The 24,149-nt window shown below is 46.7% G+C and overlaps 1 protein-coding gene across 1 annotated transcript in view; it reads left to right on the forward strand.

Moving 5' to 3' along the window:
• The first annotated feature begins 558 nt into the window (after nt 1-558).
• BRWD3 (bromodomain and WD repeat domain containing 3) overlaps nt 559-24,149 on the forward strand; it is a 100,538-nt gene continuing 76,947 nt past the window's right edge. Inside the window, exons 1-9 of the mRNA XM_053274390.1 lie at nt 559-1,154; nt 1,254-1,312; nt 1,433-1,462; nt 2,363-2,422; nt 19,211-19,361; nt 20,009-20,107; nt 22,239-22,399; nt 22,763-22,984; nt 23,846-23,946. Coding sequence (XP_053130365.1) covers nt 1,115-1,154; nt 1,254-1,312; nt 1,433-1,462; nt 2,363-2,422; nt 19,211-19,361; nt 20,009-20,107; nt 22,239-22,399; nt 22,763-22,984; nt 23,846-23,946 — 923 coding nt within the window. The 5' untranslated portion in view covers nt 559-1,114. The remainder of the gene's footprint in view (nt 1,155-1,253; nt 1,313-1,432; nt 1,463-2,362; nt 2,423-19,210; nt 19,362-20,008; nt 20,108-22,238; nt 22,400-22,762; nt 22,985-23,845; nt 23,947-24,149) is intronic.

The following is a 24,149-nucleotide window of genomic DNA, read 5'->3' on the forward strand; positions in this document are numbered from 1 at the left end:
TGGGCCTGATCCAGCAGGGCTGTTCTTATGTGTGCTGCCATGCTTTAAGGGGAGCCCATGAGAACACAACCCCTTAGGCTCCCCACCAGACTACAACCCAGGAGGCTCAGGTTCAAGCCCCTCAGTCAAGAATCTCACTGGGTGACCTTGGTCCATTAATAATTCCTCATTCACAATTTCTCTAGCCCACCTCACAGGGCTGTTGTGTGAAGGTCGGAAAGAGAAGAAGTCCTTGCGCCACCCCAGTTCCTTGGAAGGGTGGGGGAGAGAAACAAAAATAGCCAGAAAAGGATCTAAACTCCCCCTACCCCAAGCCAGCTGTCTTGGTGTCTCTCTTATTTTTAAAACTTTAACAGAGTGCTATTATTTTTCTATCAAAATTGAATATTTGCATTGCTTTATTTAATATATCTGTCCCGTTTTAAGCATATTGCAAACCGCTTCGGGATTATTTTAACGAAAGCGAGTACACAAATCTGACAATAAATAAATATCTGTCTGAACATTACTCTTTTCCCCCTCGTCCCCCCTCCCGCCCGCCATGGGTAGAGCGAAGGCAAGGCACGAGAAAACAGCCAGGGAAGCAACCCCGCTCAGCCGGCCAAGGCCGCTCACGAGAGGCCGTGGCCCGACTAGGCCGCAGCCTTCCCTCTCCCTTCCAATCCCCGCCCCTTCCTCAGCCCGGCCGGCCAGCCCGCCCGCTCCATCGCCCCCGCGCGGCCGGAGGCTCCCTCAGCCAGCCGCCTGCCCGGCCGCCTCCGCGCTAGCTGCCTTCTCCCCGCTACCCCCGCCGTGCTGAGCGGCTGTCTCTCGTCGTCCTTCTCCCCTCGGGCGAGCCGCCCGTTTCCACGGGCGCCCTTTTCTATGGCGGCGGCGGCGGCGGCCGGGCGGCGAGCAACGGCCCCTCAGCTCCCCCGCCGGGGCTGCTGGGGGCGGCCGTAGCAGTAGCCGCAGCCGCCGCTCTTCCTCGGTCGGCGCCCCAGGCAGAGCCTCGCTGGGGCTGGGGGAGCCTCGCAGCGGCAACGGGGCGCCTTTCTCCTCGCCGCCGCCCTCGCCGCTTCCGTCCTGACGGGCCTTCTCCTGAGGAGGAGGAGGAGGAGGAGGAAGAGGAAGGATGGCGGCCCCGGCGGCAGCCACGACCCAGCTGGAAGCCGGTGAGTCTCGGGCTGCTGGAGCAGCAGCGCAGCCGGGCTGGCCAGAGCTCCCGCCGCCGCCGCCGCCGCCTAACCTGTCCCTGCTTCTTCTTCCCGCAGAGCTTTACTACCTGATCGCCCGCTTCCTCCAGTCCGGACCTTGCAAGAAATCCGCCCAGGTGAGACGGGAGGCTGCCCGGCCGCGGGCTGGCCTGGGCAAGCTGCCCCCGGGGAGGTGGGAAGGAAGGGGCTGCCCTCGGCTGCCTCTCCTCACCCACTTGGTGTGTGTCTCTCCTCAGGTGCTGGTGGAGGAGCTGGAAGAGCACCAGGTAATGTCCGGCATGCGGTCTCTGCGGGGCGGGGGTTTAGAGACGGGGGGGAGTTGATCCCTAAATGTCCCTTCAGGAGGGAGGCGGCTGCCCTCTCCCCCAATTTATGAGGGGAATCAGTGTATTGGGGTGGGGGTGACAAACCCCTTTCCCCAGCTAGCCAAGTACCATGGGGACCTTCCTGGGTCTCCCTAGATTCCCTAGGGATCCATGGCTGAGAGAGGTTGGTCCCTAGGGAAAAGACTCTTCCCTTTTCTCCTCCTCCTGTTCTTGCCTGGAGAAGAGTTCTGTTGAACTCCAAAGCTTGCTCACTACTTTTGTGATGAATTACCCATGGACCTTCCTTAACAGCCCCCACTTGGAGAAGAGAGTCTGATCCCTAGAAAAAGGATGTTTCCTCTCCCCGCCCCACTTTCTCTCTTCTTTTCTTGTTTAATGTCTGGCCTGAAGAAGAGTTGTGTTGAACTCGGAAGCTTGCTCGCTGCTTTGGAACGTTTTAGCTGGTTCTAATGAAGTTGTGCTGCTGTTGCTTTGGGAAGTGTTCTTTATCTGTTGGTGTATCTCTGTAATGAACCTGCACAGCGGGAAGGAAGGGTCATCAGGTAACTAAGGGGCCTGGACTGAATGACTGCCAGAGGTGAACCTCCACTGGGCTAGTTAAATAGCCTGTGTTGTGAAGAGCTGTGCCTTATTATTTCAGGATTAACACTTATATTAACTCTGTTCAGGAGCTAACCCTGTTTCCAGCAGTGCTCTTTATCTTTGAAACCTTTTACATTGTACGTGTGTGTACACATGGATCAGAAAGGGCCTTTGTGAGATGGGCTTGATAGTTATTCCTTCCATCTTCCTCCATACACTGTTTTAACTGCTAGTCCTCTGTTTCCCCCCGCCCCCCAGTTGATCCCACGGCGCCTGGATTGGCAAGGCAAGGAGCACCGAAGAAGCTTTGAGGATCTGGTGAGTGAAGGTTGCCTTTTCAGCATGGTGGCAGGGAGTGAACCCTGGGAAAACTTGGCAGTGTTCTCTTTGTCCATAGGCTGAGATGGGAAACAGGGATTCTTGTAAGGGAGATGAAGACTTACTGTAGTCACTTGTGGGATGATCTATGGTTTATTACCAGTATAATTCTTTTCGCTGAGATCCTCTATGGTGGAGAAATTGGAAAGGGTTATTTGAGGACACTTACAAGAGTTTTCAGCCCAGGCCAATAGTACAGCACCTACCATGCCTGAGTTCTTGGTTTGCAAATGAGAGTTGCTTGCTGATTGGTTGTGGCTTTAAAAGATAGGAACTGAGGAGAAAGGGGTGTTTTCTTTCCCTCTTTCTTCCTTCCTTCCTTCCTTCCTTCCCTCTGCTGTATCAGGAAGAAAAATACTAACCTCGCCCATCCCTGCAAACCAAGTAATATTAGGCAGAGACAGATAATCTGTTGATACAAGTAGTCATGTTTGTTTTGCACTTTAAAAATGTTTAGACCCCTTAACCCTTAATCAATGCATATATTCTCATATGAGCAGTTCTGTTTTGCTTCTGCTGTTGGGTCCCAGTTGCACATGTTTGTAGTTTTAAAGATTGTAGTTTTAAAGATTGAAAACATCCATGTTTCCTGGTGAGATGGGGGCGTTGTGACCCAGGCTTACAAAAAGGGAAGTAGAAAAGGATAAAAGAATTGAAAGCTGCTCTAGTGGAAATCCTCCTACAAAACCTGTTCCTGTACATTTTATCATTTGGTGCTGTTGAAAGAGTATGGTACAGAGTTTTCAGAATGTCCGCACATAACATGTGAATGCAAGGTTTATTGGTGCAAAATCATTTTGCTGGTGATAAGATGTGTGGGGGTATGTAGAGTAACTTCCTGTTTTTTAAATTAAAAAATATGCTATACTCCATTCAGGTAATAATACAGTCATCCCTCACCAACCGTGGGTTTCCCAAACACATTTTTAAGTATCCGCAACTGGGAAATTGTGGCAGGTCTCACCAACTGTGACCTGAGTATCCAGTTTGGTGAGATTTGGGGGCAATTTGGGGTGGGGCTTTTTGTAATTTTCAGGGCTCAGGGGGTGACTTTCAGGGGTTCAGGCATGGCTCTTTCTATTTTTAACTGTATTTTGCTGTCTTTTCATGACCGCAATTCCCCTAACCCCCTGTTTGCCATTGATTTCAATGGTTCATCTACCACAGATTTTCCAACTGCGAGGTTTTCCCGGAACAGAACCCTCGCAGTTGGCAAGGGATGACTGTACAATTGTTTATGTTTGTACTCTAGGATGGATCATATTAGGCACTTCTTGTTGGGTGTAGTATGCGAAGTACTCTGCTTAACTGAGAGGGACCTGAGACTTGCAGGGGTGAGCAACTTTTGGCGTTCCAGTTCTTGTTGAACTATCATCCCCTGCCACAATACATTGTGGTGGGGGTGATGGGAGTCAGGGGCGTAATGAGGCTGGAGTGGGCCCAGAGACAAATTTTAAAATGGGCCCCTTGCTGATACACACACACACACACACACACTTCACATGTGACTTGCCTCTGGGGGGCCCCTTGAGGCGTGGGGGCCCCCAGGCAGCCGCCTCCCCTTGCCTAATGGTAGTTACGCCCCTGATGGGAGTTGTCAATCTTCTCCCTCTCACATAACACTAGAACCAGGGGTCATCCCATGAAATTGATTGCCGGGAAATTTAGGCCCAGCAAATGGCAGTATTTTTTCACACAATGCATAATCAATTTGTGGAATTCTCTGCCACAAGATGTGGTGACAGCCAACAACCTGGAAGGCTTTAAGAGGGGTTTGGATAACTTCATCAACGGTATCTAGTCGGAGGGCTTTAGGCCACCTCCAGCCTCAAAGGCTGAGTACCTCAGTTGCAGAGGAGTAGTAGTAGTAGTAGCAGCAGCAGCAGTAGTAGTAATATTATTATTTCTTGTTTACACAGTCAGACAGGTGTTATTGACTGGTTTGTTTTATCCAGACATTGAGTCCTTCCCAAGGACCTGGGATGCCAGAATTTTATTGTCAATTGTTATAGATATTGTCGCAGAATATAGGCTGTTCCTAGTAAAGCTGCTTTTTGTAATTGGCTGATGGTGATTTCTGTGACCCCTATGGTGTTGGGGTGCTCTTCAAGGTCTTTTGGAACTGCACCCAGGGTGCCAATTTCCACTGGGATTATTTTGGTCTTTTTCTGCCACAGCCTTTCAATTTCAATTTGTAGATCTTTGTATTTGGTGATTTTTTCTATTTCTTTTTCTTCTATTCTGCTATCCCCTGGTATTGCTATGTCAATTATTTTAACTTGTTTTTCTTTCTTCTCGACTACAGTGATATCTGGTGTATTGTGTGGCAGATGTTTGTCTGTTTGTAGTCGGAAGTCCCATAATATTTTTACATCTTCATTTTCTTCAACTTTTTCAGTTTTATGGTCCCACCAATTTTTGGCTACAGGTAGCTTGTATTTTTTGCAGATGTTCCAGTGTATCACCCCTGCTACCTTGTCATGCCTTTGTTTGTAGTCAGTCTGTGCGATCTTTTTACAGCAACTGATTAGGTTGTCCACGGATTCATCTGCTTCTTTACAACTTGCTGTTTGTGGTTGATTTTTTGACTTTTGCTCTTATTGCATTTATTCTTAGTGCCTGTTCTTACGCAGCCAGTATTAAACCCTCTGTTTCTTTCTTCAAGTAACCATTCTTAAGCCATTGCCAGGTCATGGTGATGTCTGATTTTCCAGTTATATTGTGCAAATATTGACCAGGCAGGGGCTTATTTCTCCATTTTTCTGCTCGGTTCTTGACTTGTTCTTTCTTGTAGGCCTGCTTTGTTTCATTGTTGTTGAATAGTTTCTCGTTATTGACCATTTGAAGTGCATCTTCTTCACTGTCCTTGATATACTCTTCAAGGCCTCTTTTCTCCTCCTGTACTGTTTGATGGACTTGCAGCATTCCTCTTCCACCTGAGCTGTGAGGGAGGTAGAGCCTATCAACATCACTGCGGGGGTGCAGAGCATGATTGATGGTCATGATTTTCCTGGTCTTACGATCTAGCGTCTCTCGCTCTGCCTGGGTCCAGTCTATTATGCCTACAGTGTATCTGATAACAGGTATAGCCCAGGTGTTTATGGCTTGTATGGTGTTCCCGCCATTGAGTTTGGACTTGAGGATTTTTCGAACTCTCCTGATGTATTCACTTCCCATTTTTCTTTTAACTTCAGTGTGTGCGATGTTATCAGCCTGGAGAATGCCCAAGTGTTTGTAATGTTCTTTCCCTTCCAGGTTCTTGATGTTGCTTCCATTGGGCAGTTTGATTCCTTCTGTTTTTCTTATTTTCCCTCTGTTCATTATTAATGCAGCACACTTGTCTAGTCCAAACTCCATTACTATATCGCTACTGAATATACGGACAGTGTTTAGCAGTGATTCAATTTCTGACTGGGACTTTTCATACAACTTCAGATCATCCATGTACAGCAGATGGTTTATTTTGCTTGATGTTTTAGATGTTTGGTATCCGAGGCCTGTTTTGTTTAGTATTTGTGAAAGTGGGGTCATGGCGATTACAAACAATAGAGGGGATAGTGAGTCCCCTTGGAAAATGCCTCTTCTAATGCTAACCTGTCCAAGTGTCTCGCCATTGATTGTTAACTGTGTACTCCACATGCTCATTACTTTTTAAAAAATAAATATCTGAATGTTTTTGCTGACACCATTTGTTTCTAAACATTTTAGTATCCACGTGTGAGGCAATGAATCGAAGGCTTTCTTGTATCAATCCATGCAACACTTAGATTGGTTTTTCTTCTCTTGCAATTTTCTAAAATCATTTTGTCAATCAGCAGCTGATCTTTTGTGCCTCTGGTGTTTGGGCAATTTCCTTTCTGTTCAACTGGAAGCTGTTTGTTAGTTAATAAGTGTTGCATCACTTCATCTGTTATTATTCCAGTTAATAATTTGAACATGGTTGGCAGGCAGGTTATCGGTCTATAATTACTTGGAACTGCACCTTTTGCTGGGTCTTTCATTATGAGATGAGTTTTCCCAGTTGTTAGCCATTGTTCAATATCACCGCCTTGCATAATGTGATTGAACTGTTTTGATAGTTGTTTATGAAGGCTTGTTAGGTGTTTAAGCCAAAAGCCATGCAGTTCATCGTCGCCTGGCGCAGTCCAATTTTTAATTTTCTTTGCTCTTTCACTTATTAATTTTGTTGTTGTTGTTATTATTAGCAGGAGAGAGGGCATGCCCTCAACTCCTGCCTGTAGGCTTCCAGTGGCATCTGGTGGGCCACTGTGTGAAACAGGATGCTGGACTAGATGGGCCTTGGGCCTGATCCAGCAGGGCTATTCTTATGTTCTTAACAACAGTTGGCATGCTAAAGGTTGCCTGCCCCTGCCTGAGAGCAACAAAAGGATTGCGCGAAGTTGTTGTTGTTGTTGTTATTATTATTTTACATTTATATCCCGCTCTTACTCCAAGGAGCCCAGAGCGGTGTACTACATACTTGAGTTTCTCTTTCACAACAACCCTGTGAAGTAGGTTAGGCTGAGAGAGAAGTGACTGGCCCAGAGTCACCCAGCAAGTCTCATGGCTGAATGGGGATTTGAACTCGGATCTCCCCAGTCCAAGTCCAGCACTCTAACCACTACACCACACTGGCTCACAGTTGCAGCACACCACTGTTTTAAATATGTGTGGCTTTTCTGATTGCCCTGATTCCATAGGTTTGGTTTTTTCACAACTTTCTTCTGAAAAACCTTGTTTCCTGCAACAAGGTTAATAATTAGTATTCACATATGTGGCACTTTGCAGTTTAGCGTGCTGCAACAGAGTGCTGCTTTTATAAGACTTCAAGACAGATGGATTGTTATCAAGTATGTGTGCGCGCGTGTGTGCGCGCACCAATGAATGACAAAAAGTGTTATTGCCAAAGAACTCTGCAATAAAATATTTTTGTGAGATGGGTTTGCAATTTTCACTAGATTTTTCCTCTGAGAAATATTTCCTTTGCAGTATGTCATCAGCTCTGTTGATTCATACCGCTCACCTGCTAAATGGTTTCCCTTCACCTCAAATGTTCATTATATGGGGGTAACCTGGAACTACTCAATAGGGATGTGCACGAACCTATTTGGAGGGCCTTTTATGGGCTTCTGAACAGGTTTGAACACTGGGAGGTTCGAAGGCTCAGAGGCCGGGGTGTGTGTGTGTAGAACTTTAAGGGTTGGGGAGGGTGCACCTACCCACCCTGCTTTCCCCCCCTTCCGGCGCTCCGTTATGCAATGCTCCTTCAGGGCGGCAGCTTACCTCCCTGCTGCCCCATCCCTTATCGGTTGCTGCTATCAAGGCATCTCATTGGGTTATCCTTGTCACGTGCTCCTGGTCAGGATTATGTAACAAACTAATAGAAGCCATTAGAGCCTGACGGGGATAACCCCGCCCCAGTTCTTTTAGTCCTGCATTGCTCCTGGCAGGATATATTTTTGCTCTCTCATATAGCAATAGCACTTACATTTATATACCGCTCTATAGCCGAAGCTCTCTAAGCGGTTTACAATGATTTAGCATATTGCCCCCCAACATTCTGGGTACTCATTTTACCGACCTCGGAAGGATGGAAGGCTGAGTCAACCTTGAGCCCCTGGTCAGGATCGAACTTGTAACCTTCTGGTTACAGGGTGGCAGTTTTACCACTGTGCCACCAGGGGCTCATATCCTTCTGTCCTTCGCTGTTGTCCGTGATCCTTTGCTGTGTAGTAATCCTGTACTTGTCATCCTTCGTAAGTCACCTGTATTCGTCTTTAAAAAAAAATAAAAGTTGTTGTTTTGTGGTGTCCGTTTTCCCACACACCCCTCCTTCACCCCCCCTTTCTACTCCCGATCTGTCTCCAGTGTATGGAGTATACAGGGACGTTTTTACATGTTTTAGTGCCGGCTGGGCGGGCAAAACCGGAGTTTCCGAGGGGGGAAAGGACGCCTGGTTCGTCACTTCCAATTGCAGAACAGGCAGCCCCCACAAAAGTCTCCCACCTCCCTGTTCCTTTCTTGGCGGTTTCTCAACTGTCCGAGCGGGCAGAGCGAGAGGCCCCAGTGCTATTCCCGTCTCCGTGCGGTCCGACCTGGGCAGCTTTCACAGTGGAGCAGGAAGGCGAGCAGCCACTGAGGTGCCTGACTCGCAGCACGGCGGCAGCGTTTTCTTCAGCAGCAACGCGGCGGGGTGAAAAGCAAGCCACGTTCGATCTGTTAAATTCAAGATTAAAGGCAGGCACTGCCAGACCAATTCCAAAATCTCCCCCCATGCAAGCTGAGCTAAAGGCAATGGTCGGGGGTGCTGTAATGGTGGCACAAAAAAGTGATTCTGAGGGGAGACAAAATGGCGGCTGCGAGAAAACGATCGCTGAGAAGCCCGCCAAAATTGCGCAAACGGAGGAGCAGAGTGGCAGAGATCAGCCCGACCCAGCAGTGGTGAGCCCTGATCAGGGGGAAGGGGGGTCTGGAAAGACTACCTCACTGAGGGCTAGTCAGTTGGGTGCACAGTCTGTGCCCAGGTCTGTACCACCAGAGTGGCAAGCTTGGCTGAAAGACGCCATTATTGATACTGTTTTTTAGCTAAAGCCAACAAGCAAGGCAAAAAAGACTAAGAAGCATAGGCGCCATTCCCCATCCTCAGAGACTTCATCTGAGTCCAGCTCCCCAGCACCTTCACCTAGAAAGGTTAAACAAAAGAAAAAGCACTTAATAAAAAAGAAAAGGCATTCTAAGAAATCCATTATTATACACTCATCAGACCTTTCAGGGGAGGAATCTGGGGACCCTACTCCCAAGGAGATTAGACCCAAGGCAACTAGGACTATGGAAAAGTCAGTGCCCATTCTTGATTTAGATGATACTGGGGATATTGGACCATTGGGTGGGGGTGGACAGGATCCGGATCAGGACCCGCACCCTGATAAAGAGGATGGTGAGTGGTCTGGGTTGGAGGATTTAGAACCGCACAGGTATCTCAACACCTATTTACTCCAGAGGATTTTAATCCGCTTATGACTAAGGTCCTTACTACCATTGGATTTCAGTCTAAATTGGATGCTGAACCTGCTCAAACCCACAAGGGGGATTTAGTTTTTCCAAAACCTAAACCACGTGATATGTTGTTACCCATGCCAGTTTGCTTTATAGAGCTAATAAAAGGGGAGTGGGTTGCGCCAGCATAGAATAAGAAGGCTATTCCAGCGACTACATGATTTTACTCGTTCCAAAAAGAAAGCACTCACCTACTCAAAACGCCCAGCGCGGATACACCAATCGTCCAGCTGGCCACTGGATCCTTGATCCCACGAGATGGGGAAGCATCCTTGAAGGACCTGTCAGAGAAAAAGGCAGAATATGCTTTCAGACGCGTGCACGATAATTCATCGCTAGCAACAAGATCCGCTGCAGCGGCGTCTATGGCAGCAAGGGCCAGCTTGTTGTGGCTTAATGACCTGCTAGAAGATACTCCCTCTGACCCAGTTCACCTAAAACAACAATTGGTGAAGCTCCAACAAGCCCAGGCATTTGTGGCAGACACTACTATGGACTCTATTCATTTTTCATCCTGGGCATCTGCGGCCGCAGTCGTAGGCAGACACCACCTGTGGCTTAAAGGCTGGCAAGCGGATGTGACTTCTAAGGCAAACCTGTCAGCTGTGCTCTACGACGGTTCCAAACTTTTTTGGGATGCATCCCTTAAAGATGTGCTGGTGGAATCAAAAGATAAAAGGAAAGCTATGCCAACTGCACCTAAGAAAGGAGATAGACCTACGTTCCGTAAACCATTCCAGCCATTTCATTCCTTTCGTTCTACATTCAGAGGGCATGACAGAGACTTCAGATCGCAGAGAGGAGCCTGGTCCCACCAGCGTTCCCCCCCCCCCAGAATGTCGGTAACTGGCAATCGTTCAACCAAGGAAAACAGGGAAAACAGCAATTCTGACGCAGGAATGCCATTCAGCATCTTCTGGCAATAGGGGTGGTAGAAAGAGTTCCTCCTCTTCAAGCAGGGAGGGGGGTTTATTCTATTCTGTTGACTGTCCCAAAAAGAGACGGGTCCAAAAGAGCGGTGTTGGACTTGAAGCATTTGAACAAGAGCGTACGTCCTCAGAAATTCCGCATGGGATCACTACGTTCCATCATGGAAGCTCTTTAACACGGAGATCTACTCTGTTCTATCGACTTAAAGGAGGCCTATCTACATGTTCCTATCCATCCAAAGAGCAGATCTATATCCCGCTTCAAATATGCGGGAGTCGACTATTAATACAAGGCCCTTTCATTCGGCCTGGCTTCGGCCCCCAGGGTCTTTACAAAGGTTCTGGCACCCATTATGGCACATCTGCAACTGCAGGGCATTCACGTTTTTGCCTATTTGGATGATTTGTTAGTTAAATCAAAGTCCCCAGAGGCAGCAGCATCCGACCTAGCGGTGACATTGTCCACTCTGAAACAGCACGGTTTCTTGATAAACGAAAAGAAAAGCCATTTAATATCCTCCAACAGGCTTCTACATCTAGGGGTCATTTTAGATACCTTGCGGGATCGTCTTTTTCTGCCGGAGGACAGAATTCAAACACTGGTATTGGAGGCAAGGATGGCATTCCACGCATGGAGGTCACCGGTTCTGTCCCTGGCAAGGCTTCTGGGCCTGATGGTTTCCACCTTGGAGGTAGTACCCTGGGCGAGGTTCCATCTCAAGGAACTACAGTGGTTCCTATTACCTTACCAACCATTCATTTCAACGAAACGCAACATATTGGTGCACATGCCAGCCGGCGTCAGGAGCTCCCTTCGCTGGTGGAAAGAGGTTTCTAGAGTTTCCAAGGACGATTGTTCAAATGGATGCCAGCAACAGAGGTTGGGGAGCCCACTGTCATCAATACCCGTTTCAGGGAAAGTGGACTCCGGAGGAACAAGCACATTCAATAAACTGGCTAGAGTTGAGGGCCATCCGGCTAGCCTTGCTCAACCTTCTACCTCACGTGAAGGGCCGGGATATTCTGATAAAGACAGACAACACCACGGCAAAGGCACATGTGAACCACCAAGGGGGCACAAGGTCAAGATCCCTATATCAGGAATCAGTGCTTCTCATGTCGTGGGCAGAAAGTCAGCTGAGATCGATTGCAGCCCACCATGTACAGGGAGATCTTAACTCGATTGCTGATTGGCTAAGCAGGGAGGACCTGCTTCCAGGGGAATGGACACTGAATCAACACATATTTGATCAACTGACTCTCAGATGGGAGCGCCCCTGGCTGGATCTCTTTGCGACACCTCTCAATGCGAAATTACCATGCTTCATCTCCAGATTCCCCTGTCAGGCGGCGGTGGGAACGGATGCCCTGGCCACTCAATGGCCACGAGGCGTGTTGTACGCGTTTCCTCCAATTCCACTGATAGCTCGGGAACAACGAGCGGAAGTCATTCTAGTCGTCCCATATTGGCCAAGACAACTGTGGTTCGCCGATCTGACATCTCTCAACATAGACAACCCGTGGCATCTACCAGTAACACTGGATCTGTTAACGCAAGGCCCAGTCCAACATCCGAACCCAGCTTGGTTTCAGCTTGCCGCATGGAGACTGAGCGGTGACTGCTAAATAAGCAGGGAGTGACAGAAAAGGTGGCATCTACCATCCTGGCCTCTCATCGCCCTTCGACAAATTGTGTGTACCAATGCACTTGGAGGGCGTTTCTGCGTTGGTCTTGCCATCACCATGTTGCCAAAGGACAGGCAAACCTTAACCACCTCTTACAATTTTTACAGGAAGGTCTGGATAAGGGATTGAGACCTAACACACTAAGGAGACAGGCGGCCTCACTCGTACCACTCATCGCAGGGGGATATACAAAGGCATCCATAGGGCATCCATTACTAAAGCGCTTCCTGAGATGGGTGACGCTCTTATCACCACCAGTAGCACACCATTTTCCAACGTGGAATTTGAACTTGGTACTGAAGGCCTTACAACACCCACCATTTGAGCCCATTCGGTCAATAACATTGAGACTGTTATCAATTAAACTAGCCTTCTTGGTCGCCGTGACATCGGCAAGAAGGGTGTCAGAGTTGAGGGCTTTATCAGTAAATAAATCCTTCTGTATTATCTCATAGGATGCGGTGCATCTAATTCCAGACCCGTTTTGCCAGCCAAAGGTACTATCTGATTTTCATGTAGCGCAGGATGTGTATTTGCCATCTTTTTGTCCACATCCAACACACCCTCAAGAGAAATTGTGGCACAAGCTGGACGTTCGTCGATGCTTGAAGAAATATATTGCTTGGTCAGCCAGTTTTCGAAAGACAGATGCGCTGTTTGTGTCGTATCTACCGGCTTCTATGGGAGAGGCAGTCTCTGCAAGGACAATTGCCAGATGGATCAGAGCCTGCATTGCTCTAGCATATGAGGTCCAAAAGCTCCGGCCACCTGAGCACATAGTAGCCCATTCTACCAGGTCCACGGCAACTTCAGCTGCCTTCGCAACTAATGCCCCTGTTCAGGAGATCTGTAAGGCCGCAGTGTGGAAGAATCCGTCCACTTTTATAAGGCATTACAAATTGGATTTATATGCCTCCGCTCAAGCGGCTCTTGGAAGACGGGTTCTCCAGGGAGTTATTCCCCAGGAGTGAGCACTATGTGGGTTCCCTCCCGGAGATGTACTGCTTTGGTATGTCCCAATGAGATGCCTTGATAGCAGCAACCAAGAACGGAGCATTGGTCACTTACCGTGAAGGCTTCTTCTGGTTGCTGCAGTCAAGGCATCTCATTGGGTTATCCTTGTCACGTGCTCCTGGTCAGGACTAACAAACTAATAGAAGCCATTAGAGCCTGACGGGGATAACCCCACCCCAGTTCTTATAGGCCGAGTTACCCCAATAAGGTATATGAATTACAGGCAAAAAACAACATAGAAAAAACAGAACAGTCAATCAAAAATATCAGCAGAAAAAGCTGCCCATAACCCAACATGAGGGGCAAGACAGGAGAGGGAACCCAACTACTTTCACCTACCTATCTAATACGTCATTATCCCCAGGAGTAGAGCAAAATTTTTTAACATATCCAATTTGTATTAATCGGGTGGGCTGAGATGTCTTGACTGCAGCAACCAGAAGAAGCCTTCATGGTTCTTTGGCCAGAAGTGGCTGGAAGTGTCTGGTGCGCGCGTGTGCACGCCCAGTGTGCATACGTGTGCCAGGTACTTCCGGCCACAGAGAGGATGGGGTGGAAGGGAGGTATGCTGCCTGAAGGAACATTGCACAATGGAGCGCTGGCAGGTGGGGGAAGTGGAGGGAGGGGTAAGTGCACCTTCCCCCACCTTTCAAGTCCTATCCCCACCGCCTTCAAACCACCCCCACCTGGTTCCGTGCACATCCCTACTACTCAATTGCTGTGTCTAATGCTGTTCCCTTGGCTCTTATCCCATAACAAATATTCCTTTTCTGGAAGCTCATAAGGATTTGCTGCTGATATTTAGCAATGTACTTCACTAATGTCAGAATCCTGTGTATAGTTACCTAAGAGGGAGCTCCATTTAACACAATGGGACTGGTTTTTGAATAAACAGGCTTAGGGTTGTACTGTGCATTGTGGGAACAGAAACCCGTCTTTCCAGGATTTTGGTTGTGTTTTTCATTTTGAAATTGAGAGATTGGATATTGGAGAAAACTTAAGAACTTGTGTAAGTGGTGGTGGGAGGGAGGGAGAAGATCTTACTTTAGAACTTGATTTGCTTGGTTATAATTGATATCTATCTTGCTGCTGCCTCCCCTCCCCAATCTACATTTTTGGCATGCAAATTAAGCTCATTTCTTCTGCTGCTGCCATTTTAATGTTTGCATGAATCTTACTCTAACAAAGGCTAAACAAAAGCAAAAAGCCAACACAATTAGAACACTAAGGAGAAAGTGATGTGAAGCCAAGTAAGAATTGGGTGGCAGAGTTTGTAATTTCTTCTAATAGGTGAGAAGCTTATTTTTCCCCTTGTTTGAACTTTTGTTGATCTTTATGGAGCAAAAGTGAGTTTGAGGAAGCGACAGGTGAATGTATTACTTTGTCTTTTAGTATACTGTAGGGATGTGCACAAACTGGTTCGAAGTTGGGCGGGGTAAGCTTTAAGGACTGGGGAGGGTGCACTTACACTCCCCCACACCCCATTTTCCCCACTAGCACTTCGTCTAAAAACGGTCCCATGGGATGGTGGCATACCTCCTTGCTACCCTGGTGTATGTTGGACTGAAGTACCTAGAAGTGCTCGGTGTGTATTGAGCACGACACACCAAGCACTTCCAGGTACTTCTGGTCCGACATACGCTGCCTCCCCACAGGACCATTTTTAGACATAGCACCAGCAGGGGAAACATGGCAGGAAGGGTGGTAAGAGCACCCTCCCCAGTCCGTAAAGCTATCCCCCCCCTCCTCCAAACCCACAGGCACTGGTTCTGTGCACACTGCACAGTGTGCACATATCTGCATATCGGTTCTCTGCACACTGTATACTGCATTCATGGTACTAAAATACCTTTTTCTCACATTAACATAATAACAGCCCTGCTAGATCAGGCCCAAGGCCTGTCTAGTCCAGCATCCTGTTTCACACAGTGGCCCACCAGATGCCTCTGGGAAGCCAACAGGCAGGAGGTGAGGGCATGGTCTCTCTCCTGTTGTTGCTCCCCTGCAGTTGGGAATGCATCTAGGGGTTTCCTTTCCCTCCCCTCAGACTGGGGCTGAATGCCTATCCCCCCCCCACCTTTGAACCGGCCCAACCGCCAGTTGTTCAACCTGTTTGGAGGCCTGTAAAACAGCAAGGAGGTACGCTACCGCCCCACACCAGTGATTTTAAAGAGTGCAGGCAGGGGAAACACGGCAGTGTGGGGTGGGTAAAAGCACCCTTCTCGATCCTTAAAGGTAATTGCCGCCTACGTGCACCAAACTGGCCTTCTGCCAGTTTGTGCACATTCCTCCTGAGAGACTGCTGATTCCTACCCCACAAAATTATAATTTTATCTGTTTTTATGGATTTTAACTGTTTTATATTGTGTTTTGTGTTAATTTGTACACCGTCTGGAGATTTCTCCGTCAGGCGGTATAGAAATGAAATAAATAAATATACTGTATCTGCTCGATCAGTTCTGTACTGTAAAGACTTCTTCCAATGATCCTGGAAATGGTAGCTTGAGGCTGCTGAGAATTTGGTTAGATATCCCCCAGTGTGCCCACTCCCAGAATAAGGCTTACCAAGTTTCCTTGGGAATGTGTATATGCAGTTAGGATTTCAGGAGAAAATTGAATGAGCGACTCATTCAATTAGTATTAGGTTGTAGTAGGGTAGCCATGTAGTTGACCCTGTGTCTGGGATGAGGAACAATTCCTTGTGGATGAGTAGCTGGCCCATTCTTCATTGTGGACTGGTGGCTTGGGTTAATTTGTTTGTGTGGGCTTATCTCCAAGGCTGATGTAGGATTCCTTGCTTCAGGGCAGAGCTTCAAGACAATTCAATGAGACCCTTCTACATCTGCAATTGTTGCCTGAGATTCTTTGCAACTGTAGAGCCGTAGTGATGGTTTTCCCTCTTTTTATTGCTTGTGGTACCTCAAAGATTAACAGATTTATTGTAGCATGAGCTTTTGTGGGCTACAGTCAGATGTGGTAAGCCCTTAACATGTTAAACCAAAAGGTTTCTTCTCTAGTGTGTGTCTGTGTGTAGATTATACAGAGAGATTTGGAAACATTTGTTTGGACACATATAGGCAATTGCCACAATCTGCTAATTTATTAATGATTTCTATATCAATGATTAGATCATCGTACAGATCCTGAATTCTCTGCAGGATAAATATAGTACATACAATTATGTCTGGGCTGAGCCCATTGGTAACATACTCTAATTAAACATGTCTGTATATGTGTACAAGGCCATCCTTGAGCTGGGCAGTTGCCCATTGAGTTGCCCATTGTTCCTGTCCACAAGATGTGCACGAAACTGGTTTGGAGGCCCTTAATGGGCCTCTGAACCGGTTCGAACAACTGGTGGTTCGGCCGGTCTGAAGGCAGGAGAGGGTGTCCTTACTCCTCCCACCGCGCTTCCCCTGCTGGTGCTCCATTTAAAAAGTGTCGGTCAGGGCAGCAACGTACCTCCCTGCTGCCCCGGTGTCCTCCTCGGCCAGAAGTACCCGGTGCACGTGCACACGTTGGGCGTGTGTGCAAGCGAGCATGATGTGCACACGCCCGGTGTGCGCGCACACCTGGTACTTCTGGTTCAGGAGGACACTGAGGTGACAGGGAGGTACGCTGCCGCCGCGACAAACACTTTTAAAAAGGAGTGCTGGCAGGAGAAATGCGGCGGGAGGGGTAAGGGCACCCTCCCCTGCCCTTAAAGGTATAACTTCCCCCCGCCAGTTCCACACACATCCCTATGTGAAAAAGGCCTAAGTTGACAGACTAACCATGGTAACTATTGTGGGTGGGAGGGCACAGGTGGTTTTCGCCCAGAGTGCTTTTTGTTTTAGGGCTAGCCTTGTCTGTCTGTCCATCAAAATAGCATCGCAGTCCATCATCTCAGGATACCCTTCAGTCTTACAGAAGGATATCCTTCAATCATAGGGTAAACGGTATTATTTTGACAAATGTGCTGCATCTGCACAGATATTTTTGTACTCTCTTGAAGCTATATAAAAGTGGTAATCTTGGGTAACTTGTTGGTGTTCAACTACAACTCCCACAATGGCAGTGGGCTGGGGATGATGGGAGCTTTAGTTCAAAATCAAAGAAGTTACCCAAGACTGAAAAGTGGATACATTTGCATCATATCAAGCTCTCGATGCATAAGTGCTTGTTTAAAATGAGGAATTCAGCATTGGTGGTATGCCACTTGTACTGCTTTCAGTGCATATAAAACCAAGAACCATAACAATACATACATTTAGCCCAGTCCTATACATCTTGTTTAAAAAGAAGTCCAAGAGAGTTCAGTGGGGCTTATTCCCAAGTAAGTACTGCATACTTAGCATTTTCATAGCACTTCTGAGGATAAAAATGCTTATTGTGAGCCTTATATTCACCCTGAAGAAGAAATAATAATAATAATAAATAATAATTATTATTATTATTTGCCAGCCGTCCCATAACAAATTGTTCTCTGGGTGGCTCAGACTCACAGCAGTAGCAGTAGTATTAGTAGTATTAGCAGTAGTAGTAGTAGTAGTATTATGGAAACAGTAATGGTAATATCATTGCTTCCCAAATACAAATAAGAATGGAGTGTGTGTTCATGTTGTATAATATTGAAACCCCTAACAAACAAAGGAATGTGTTACCTCTTTGCCACAAGAATCCTCAGTAGTGGGAACCTGGTTCTGGGGCATACAACCGCCAGGCTTAGAGTCTTGCTTCCCTTCTAGTACTCTGCTGCTTTCTCTCCAGCTCAGTTGGCTAGAGGCAAAATAATCTCCAAATATAATTTTACTGTTGGTCGGTTGCTGCTTAAGTACTGCAGTGTGCATTAGAATGGCAGTATTTCATACTTGGGATTTGTGGCACTTTTGCCAAAAGCATTGGCTGAATCATTCCAGATTTTCTTTATTTTAAAAGGCTTGAATGTTGGCCCCCTTCTTTCTCTGCTGCTTTTGATATATAGCACATTGTGTTTGTGTACAAAACAAAGGGGCATCATGGTTTCCCCCACCCCCTTTAAGTGGAGTGCTTGACACACCCAGGTCCCCTGCGTTTTTCATTAACACCTGTTTAACAGCCTTGGGTGGTTGTTCATTTGCAGATGAATTGCCTGTCTTCAGACTGCCTTGATGTTCCTGGGGCTCCACAGGAAACAAAATACCAGAGATGAAAAGCAAATTGTACTGTTTTGTTGTTGACTTTGCAAATGGTTTAAGGTAACCTTTGCACACAGGCTCTCTCTCCTCACCTTCTGTTCTATCCCTTTTTGCATCTGATGTGGCAGACTCTTGTTTTGTATATGCTCTCAAGATGCAAAAACAGGGATTTTCAGTGGTAAAGTTTGAATCTGTGGAATTCATTGCCACAAAATGTAGTGATGGTCATTGATTTCAATGGCTTTAAAGGGGGATTGGACAAATTATTTGAGGGTAGGTAGCTCCGAAGCTATTAGCCATAACAGTTAAATGGAATCACAAAGATAAGGAATATCTGAGTATTTGTACTGGAGGAAACACCAGGGGAAGGTGATTGCCCTTTAGGTCTGTGGTTGGCCATTGTGAGTGGGAAACAGGATGTTGGACTAGATGGGAGTTCCTAGAGTTGCTGCAGTCATGGGGAAGCCTCCACACACTGTGCAGGACTCTGAATCGCGTGTTCTTCATTCTTCATCAAATAACAATTTGGTTATTTGCACATATGTGAGTGGGAAGAATACGCATTGCTTCACAGCTGCTGCAGATATGTTGCTTCCCTTTCATTTTTACCACTTGGTGTTTTACGAATATGAATACAACAAATATTTATTTACCACTTTTCAACCAAAGCAGTTACATAGATAATAAATAAAATGACTCCCTGTCCCCAAAGGGCTCACAATCTAAATGAGGTTCTTTCTGTGCTAGGCAGGTGGTGGAAGCCCTTTCCCCTGTTTTTATCGTGAAATAGGAAGGTGAAGCAGCAGGAAAAATGCTTAAATGTAGGGGAAATTGATCCTTTCCTCCTCTGCCTCCCAAAAGTGCTTACCTGTGCCTCTTGCATGCAGGTGGCAGCCAATGCACACATCCCTCCAGACTACCTTCTCAAAATCTGTGAGAGGATTGGGCCCCTGTTAGACAAGGAGATCCCGCAGAGTGTACTTGGGGTGCAGACTTTACTGGGAGTCGGACGGCAATCATTGCTGAGGGCAGCCAAAGGTAAGAAGTGTGCTATTAGGAAATGGACAGTTTATTTTAAAATCTACCTCTATGCAAGCTCTCAAAGTGGCATACAAGTAAGTTACATAGTATTTGAAAAAAACAATTATAGGAATAAAATCAATAAACATGCAAGCTTACTCTACTTGAGTCTGGTTCACATGTTTGTTCAAATCTAGATTTAATGTGGGTTATTGACATTAGCACGATTGTGTGAACCCACCAAGGTAGGAATCTCAGATGCATCTTGGGGCATAAACCATCTCTGTATGGGTTCACACAGGCCGCCGGGTTCACACAGTCGTTCAAATCTGGGTTTAATGTGGGTTACCATCTTTATTATGATCCAAGACCAGCATAAGATAGAACAGTAGAGCATTTGTGAATACTGTAAATTAAGAAACAAATAAGGCAGGAAAACCAGGCCCATTCAAAGTGAAATGTTGAAACAGACTTTAAAAGCAGGCAGTACTTCATAATAAGGTTCTTGTGTATCATTTCTTGCTTTTGGAATCACTAGAAAAACCTTACAGATAGCTTTGCAAGCAAGAAGGGCAGTAGTTTTTTTTAAAAAAAAGATAGGACTGGTTCCAAAGTCCAGCTCTTCAGCCCAGGAGTCTGACCAACACTGAATCTCATTCACACAGATTGCAGACACACATCATGGAAAGGATCTGCATTTTCAGCGCTCCACAGAGGCAGGCCGCCGGAACTACCCGTAAACTATGGGAAACCACCCAACGTGGGTAAGGGGGAACTTGTTTATAATACACAAAGTACAAGTTTTAATTTTAACTTTTATAGACTTTTATTTTGAACTGAAAACTTTTGCTCAGTCCAAATGTTGTTGTTGTTAGATTTGTGGCACAACAGAAAGAATGCTAGTTTAAGGGGACAGTGAATTTTCGATAGCTAGGCCATTATTATGATGCAGAGTAATTCATGTACTTGCATGCTGTATGAGGAATATACTCAGATGAGTGCTTGTGTTGCTTGTAAGGAACACCAGCTACACAGAATGATAAAGGCTAAGCTAGGCTACTACTTATATACCACTTTTCAACAAAGTTATCAAAGCAGTTTACATAGAAAAAGGAAAGAAGAAAGAGAAAGAAAGACTGTGTTTTGTCCCCAGAGGGCTCACAGTCTAAAAAAGAAACACAAGATAAATACCAGCAACTGGAAGGATGCTGTGTTGGGATTGGACAGGGACAGTTGCTCTTCCCTGCTTTAATATAAAAGATCCACCATTTAAAAAGGTGCCTCTTTTGCTCACTTAGCAGAAATAACGGATCAACAAACATTATCTAGGTGACCCCTGCTGCAAGGCAGGACTAATCACGTCCCAGGGTTGCTTGTCTGGGGGAGGTTTCTTTGAAAGTTTTTGATCCTCCCTTCTTTGAAAAATGTCCCACTTCCTGATATGGCAATAAGTCAAAGCATGAACAACATATATCCAGTAGGGATGTGCACGGAACTGACAGGGGCCGGTTGGAAGGCGATGGGGGGCATAGCTTTAAGGGGGGGAGGGTGCACTTATCCCTCCCTCCGCTTTCCCCCCATTGGCGTTCCATTTGTAAAGTCCCCGTCGTGGCGGCAGTGTACCTCCCTGCTGCCCCGTGCCCACTTTGGCCGGAAGTGGCTGGAGGTGCCGGATGCCCAGCACTTCTGGCCAAAGAGGGCACAGGGCAGCAGGGAGGTACACTACTGTCCTAACAGGGACTTTACAGAGCACTGGTGTGGGGAAAGCGGAGGGAGGGGTAAGTGCACCCTCCCCCACCCTTAAAGCTATGCCCCCCCCCTTTGAACTGGCAGAATCACTGGCCAATCAAACCAGTTCCGTGTACATCCCTAGTATCCAGTGTTCCTTCTAACAGGGATTCCCAGATGTTTTTGCCTACAACTCCCAGAATCCCCCGCAGAAATGGCTTTTTCTTGGGGATTATGGGAGTTGCAAGCAACATCTGGGAATCCCTGTTAGAGGGACTACTGCATGTATCCCACTGAATCATTATCCCAAGAACTTGAATATCTCCCCATAATCCAACATTTCTGTGCCTGGTTAATTTTTTTACATTTCTCTCTCACGTTTCTTCCATGGAGTTCAAGGGGTTCCCAGGCAGTCTCCCATACATGCACAAACCAGACCTAGACCTGCTTAGCTTCAGAAAGGTTACTGTATCCTTTTTGCCAGCTAACTATAGTGAATTTCCCCATTTAGTAGCAAGCACCTTTCCTTGAACACGATGTTGCCATGCAAGTCTCTGCTTCGACTACAACAGCTACAGTGATGAGCAAGTTCAGGCTATTAATGTGGGAGAGACAGTCTATGGGAAGAGAGCTGGTTTTGTGATAGCAAGCATGAACTGTTCCTTTGTTAAGCAGGATCTGCCCTGGTTTGCATTTGGATGGGAGGCTACATGTGAGCATTGTAAGATATTTCCCTTAGGGAATGGGGCTGCTCTGGGAAGAGCACCTGCATGCTTGCATGCAGAAGGTACCAAGTTTCCTTCCTGGCAGCATCTTCAAGATAGGGCTGAGAGAGACTCCTGCCTGCCACCTTGGAGAAGCTGCTGTCAGTCTGTTTAGACAATACTGAGCTAGATGGACCAATGGTTGGACTCGGTAGAAGGCAGTTTCCCGTATTCCTAAATGTGGTATATTAGTTAAGAGTGTCAGATTAGGACCAGTGAGTCCCAGGTTCAAATCCCCTAAAGCTTACTGGGTGACTTTGGGCCAGTCAACCTACCTCACGGGGTTATTAGGGTAAGATGAGGAATGATACATATCACCCTGAGTTCCTTGGAGTAAGGCCAGGATAAAAATGCAATAAATAAAGTCATAGGAATAATTATGCATTTCCTTTCCTTTTCCCAGTAAATATAATTTCTGCCAGACATTCAACCGGATATGGACGTTTCAGCCATTTGTTTCCAACGTCCTTCTATCAACACATCAAGATGCACAAGAGGATTCTGGGGCATTTATCGTCTGTATATTGTGTAGCATTTGATCGCAGTGGGAGACGGATTTTCACAGTGAGTTGAATAAAACTGCAGTATTCCAGAACATTGGATGGTTTAGTTTTTTGCTGCCTTGTAATGCCCTCAATGATATTTCCTAGAAGAAAAAGAATGAATATGCCTTCCAGGAAGAAAATAGAAGGGTTTTATCTCTAGAATTTTCATTTTTTCAAAGGGAGTATTTGAACAATGCTCTTGGTTTGTTTGAAAGGTCTATCAAGGGCTTGCTGCAGAAGTTGGGACCCCTCTATGGACAATCCCACTTCCTTGACTACAAGTGCACATGTCCCACCTGGTTAGCAAAACGATTGCAGACACGTTAGTAGCTGAAATTGTGACACTTCTTACACTTTTGGATGATCTCTTTTGAAATGTTAGGGTTCCGATGACTGCCTAGTGAAAATTTGGGCTACAGATAACGGCCGTCTGCTCTCAACACTCCGAGGACATTCAGCGGAAATTTCAGACATGGCTGTTAGTTATGAAAACACCCTACTTGCTGCAGGCAGCTGTGACAAGGTAGTCCGAGTCTGGTGTCTTCGAACCTGTGCGCCAGTTGCAGTACTCTTGGGCCACTCGGCTTCTATTACTTCCATACAGGTAAGCCAGACAAATGTTTTTTTCCTTGTTGCTTAGCGACAAGATGTAGATGTAACATGTATGTTAAATCCAACCCAAATGAATGAAAGGTCGATGCATCAAATGATTTCTTTTGATAAATGTATTGATTGAGCCTATTCCCTTACTTTCTTTTGATTGGTTGAAAGCAGTGCAGGGCAGCAGCAGTGTTTTGTCTAACAGAGACTCCCGGATGCAAAGACCATTGCAGCTGGGGATGATGGGAATTGTAGTCCACACCACCTGGGAATTACAGGGAACGCTGACAGCCAGTCTTAAGGTCAGCTACACTAATTTAGTAATGATGCTACAAACTGCTTGAGAAATCATAAGGCCCAATTATAACTGTCATACGCCAAGAGGGAGGAGATATGTTCCTAGCCCTTTTGACTCCAGAATCGCAGGGTGAGGCCAGCCAAGGTCAGCCTCAGAGTGAGCCAGGGAGGAGGTTACTCCTCCTTAGTCGTCCTCCTGGCTTGTTGCGTCCAGCCGGTTCACTCTTCAGGGAAAGTCCAGCTCCCACACTCAAGAGCAACCCTCATCATCAGCTGCCTTGGCTTTGAATGCTCTAGTACAGAGCTGAAAGGGCTTAAAGCCTATTCCAAGCCCTGCCCCCTCCCTTGTCTCACTTCCTGCCACATGGCAACCCCACTGGAGCTGTTCTCTGCAGCTCTCCCTGCCTCACCTGCTCAACCACACCGAGACACGACAGGCCTGGAACCATCTCACCCTGCTCCCTTCAAGGGGAGACAAAAGCCCCAAAGGAGGGATGCCGCACTCCCTTGCCATACTCCACACAAGCAACATGATATCCCAACAATAATTTCTTGTTTTAATTTATAGTTTTCTCCAGCAAGAAAAGGAACTGTTCGATACCTCACTTCTACTGGTGCTGATGGAACAATCTGCTTCTGGCAATGGCATTCAAACACAATGAAATTTAAGTATGTATGTTTAGATGTTATGACTCTTGGGTCAATTAATTTTGAGGACTTGTAGAACATTGGACTGCCTGGAATACGAACAGGATGAGCTATGAAAACAAAAGGGCTTGCTTAATTTGACAGTGGGCGCAGGGGCACTGCTAGGTATGGATCTGGGGGCCCAGGTCCATGCGGGCCCCAAGAGAAAAGAAGGTACCTTTTTA

Source organism: Hemicordylus capensis, chromosome 11 (assembly GCF_027244095.1).
Source record: "Hemicordylus capensis ecotype Gifberg chromosome 11, rHemCap1.1.pri, whole genome shotgun sequence".
Taxonomy (NCBI): domain Eukaryota; kingdom Metazoa; phylum Chordata; class Lepidosauria; order Squamata; family Cordylidae; genus Hemicordylus; species Hemicordylus capensis.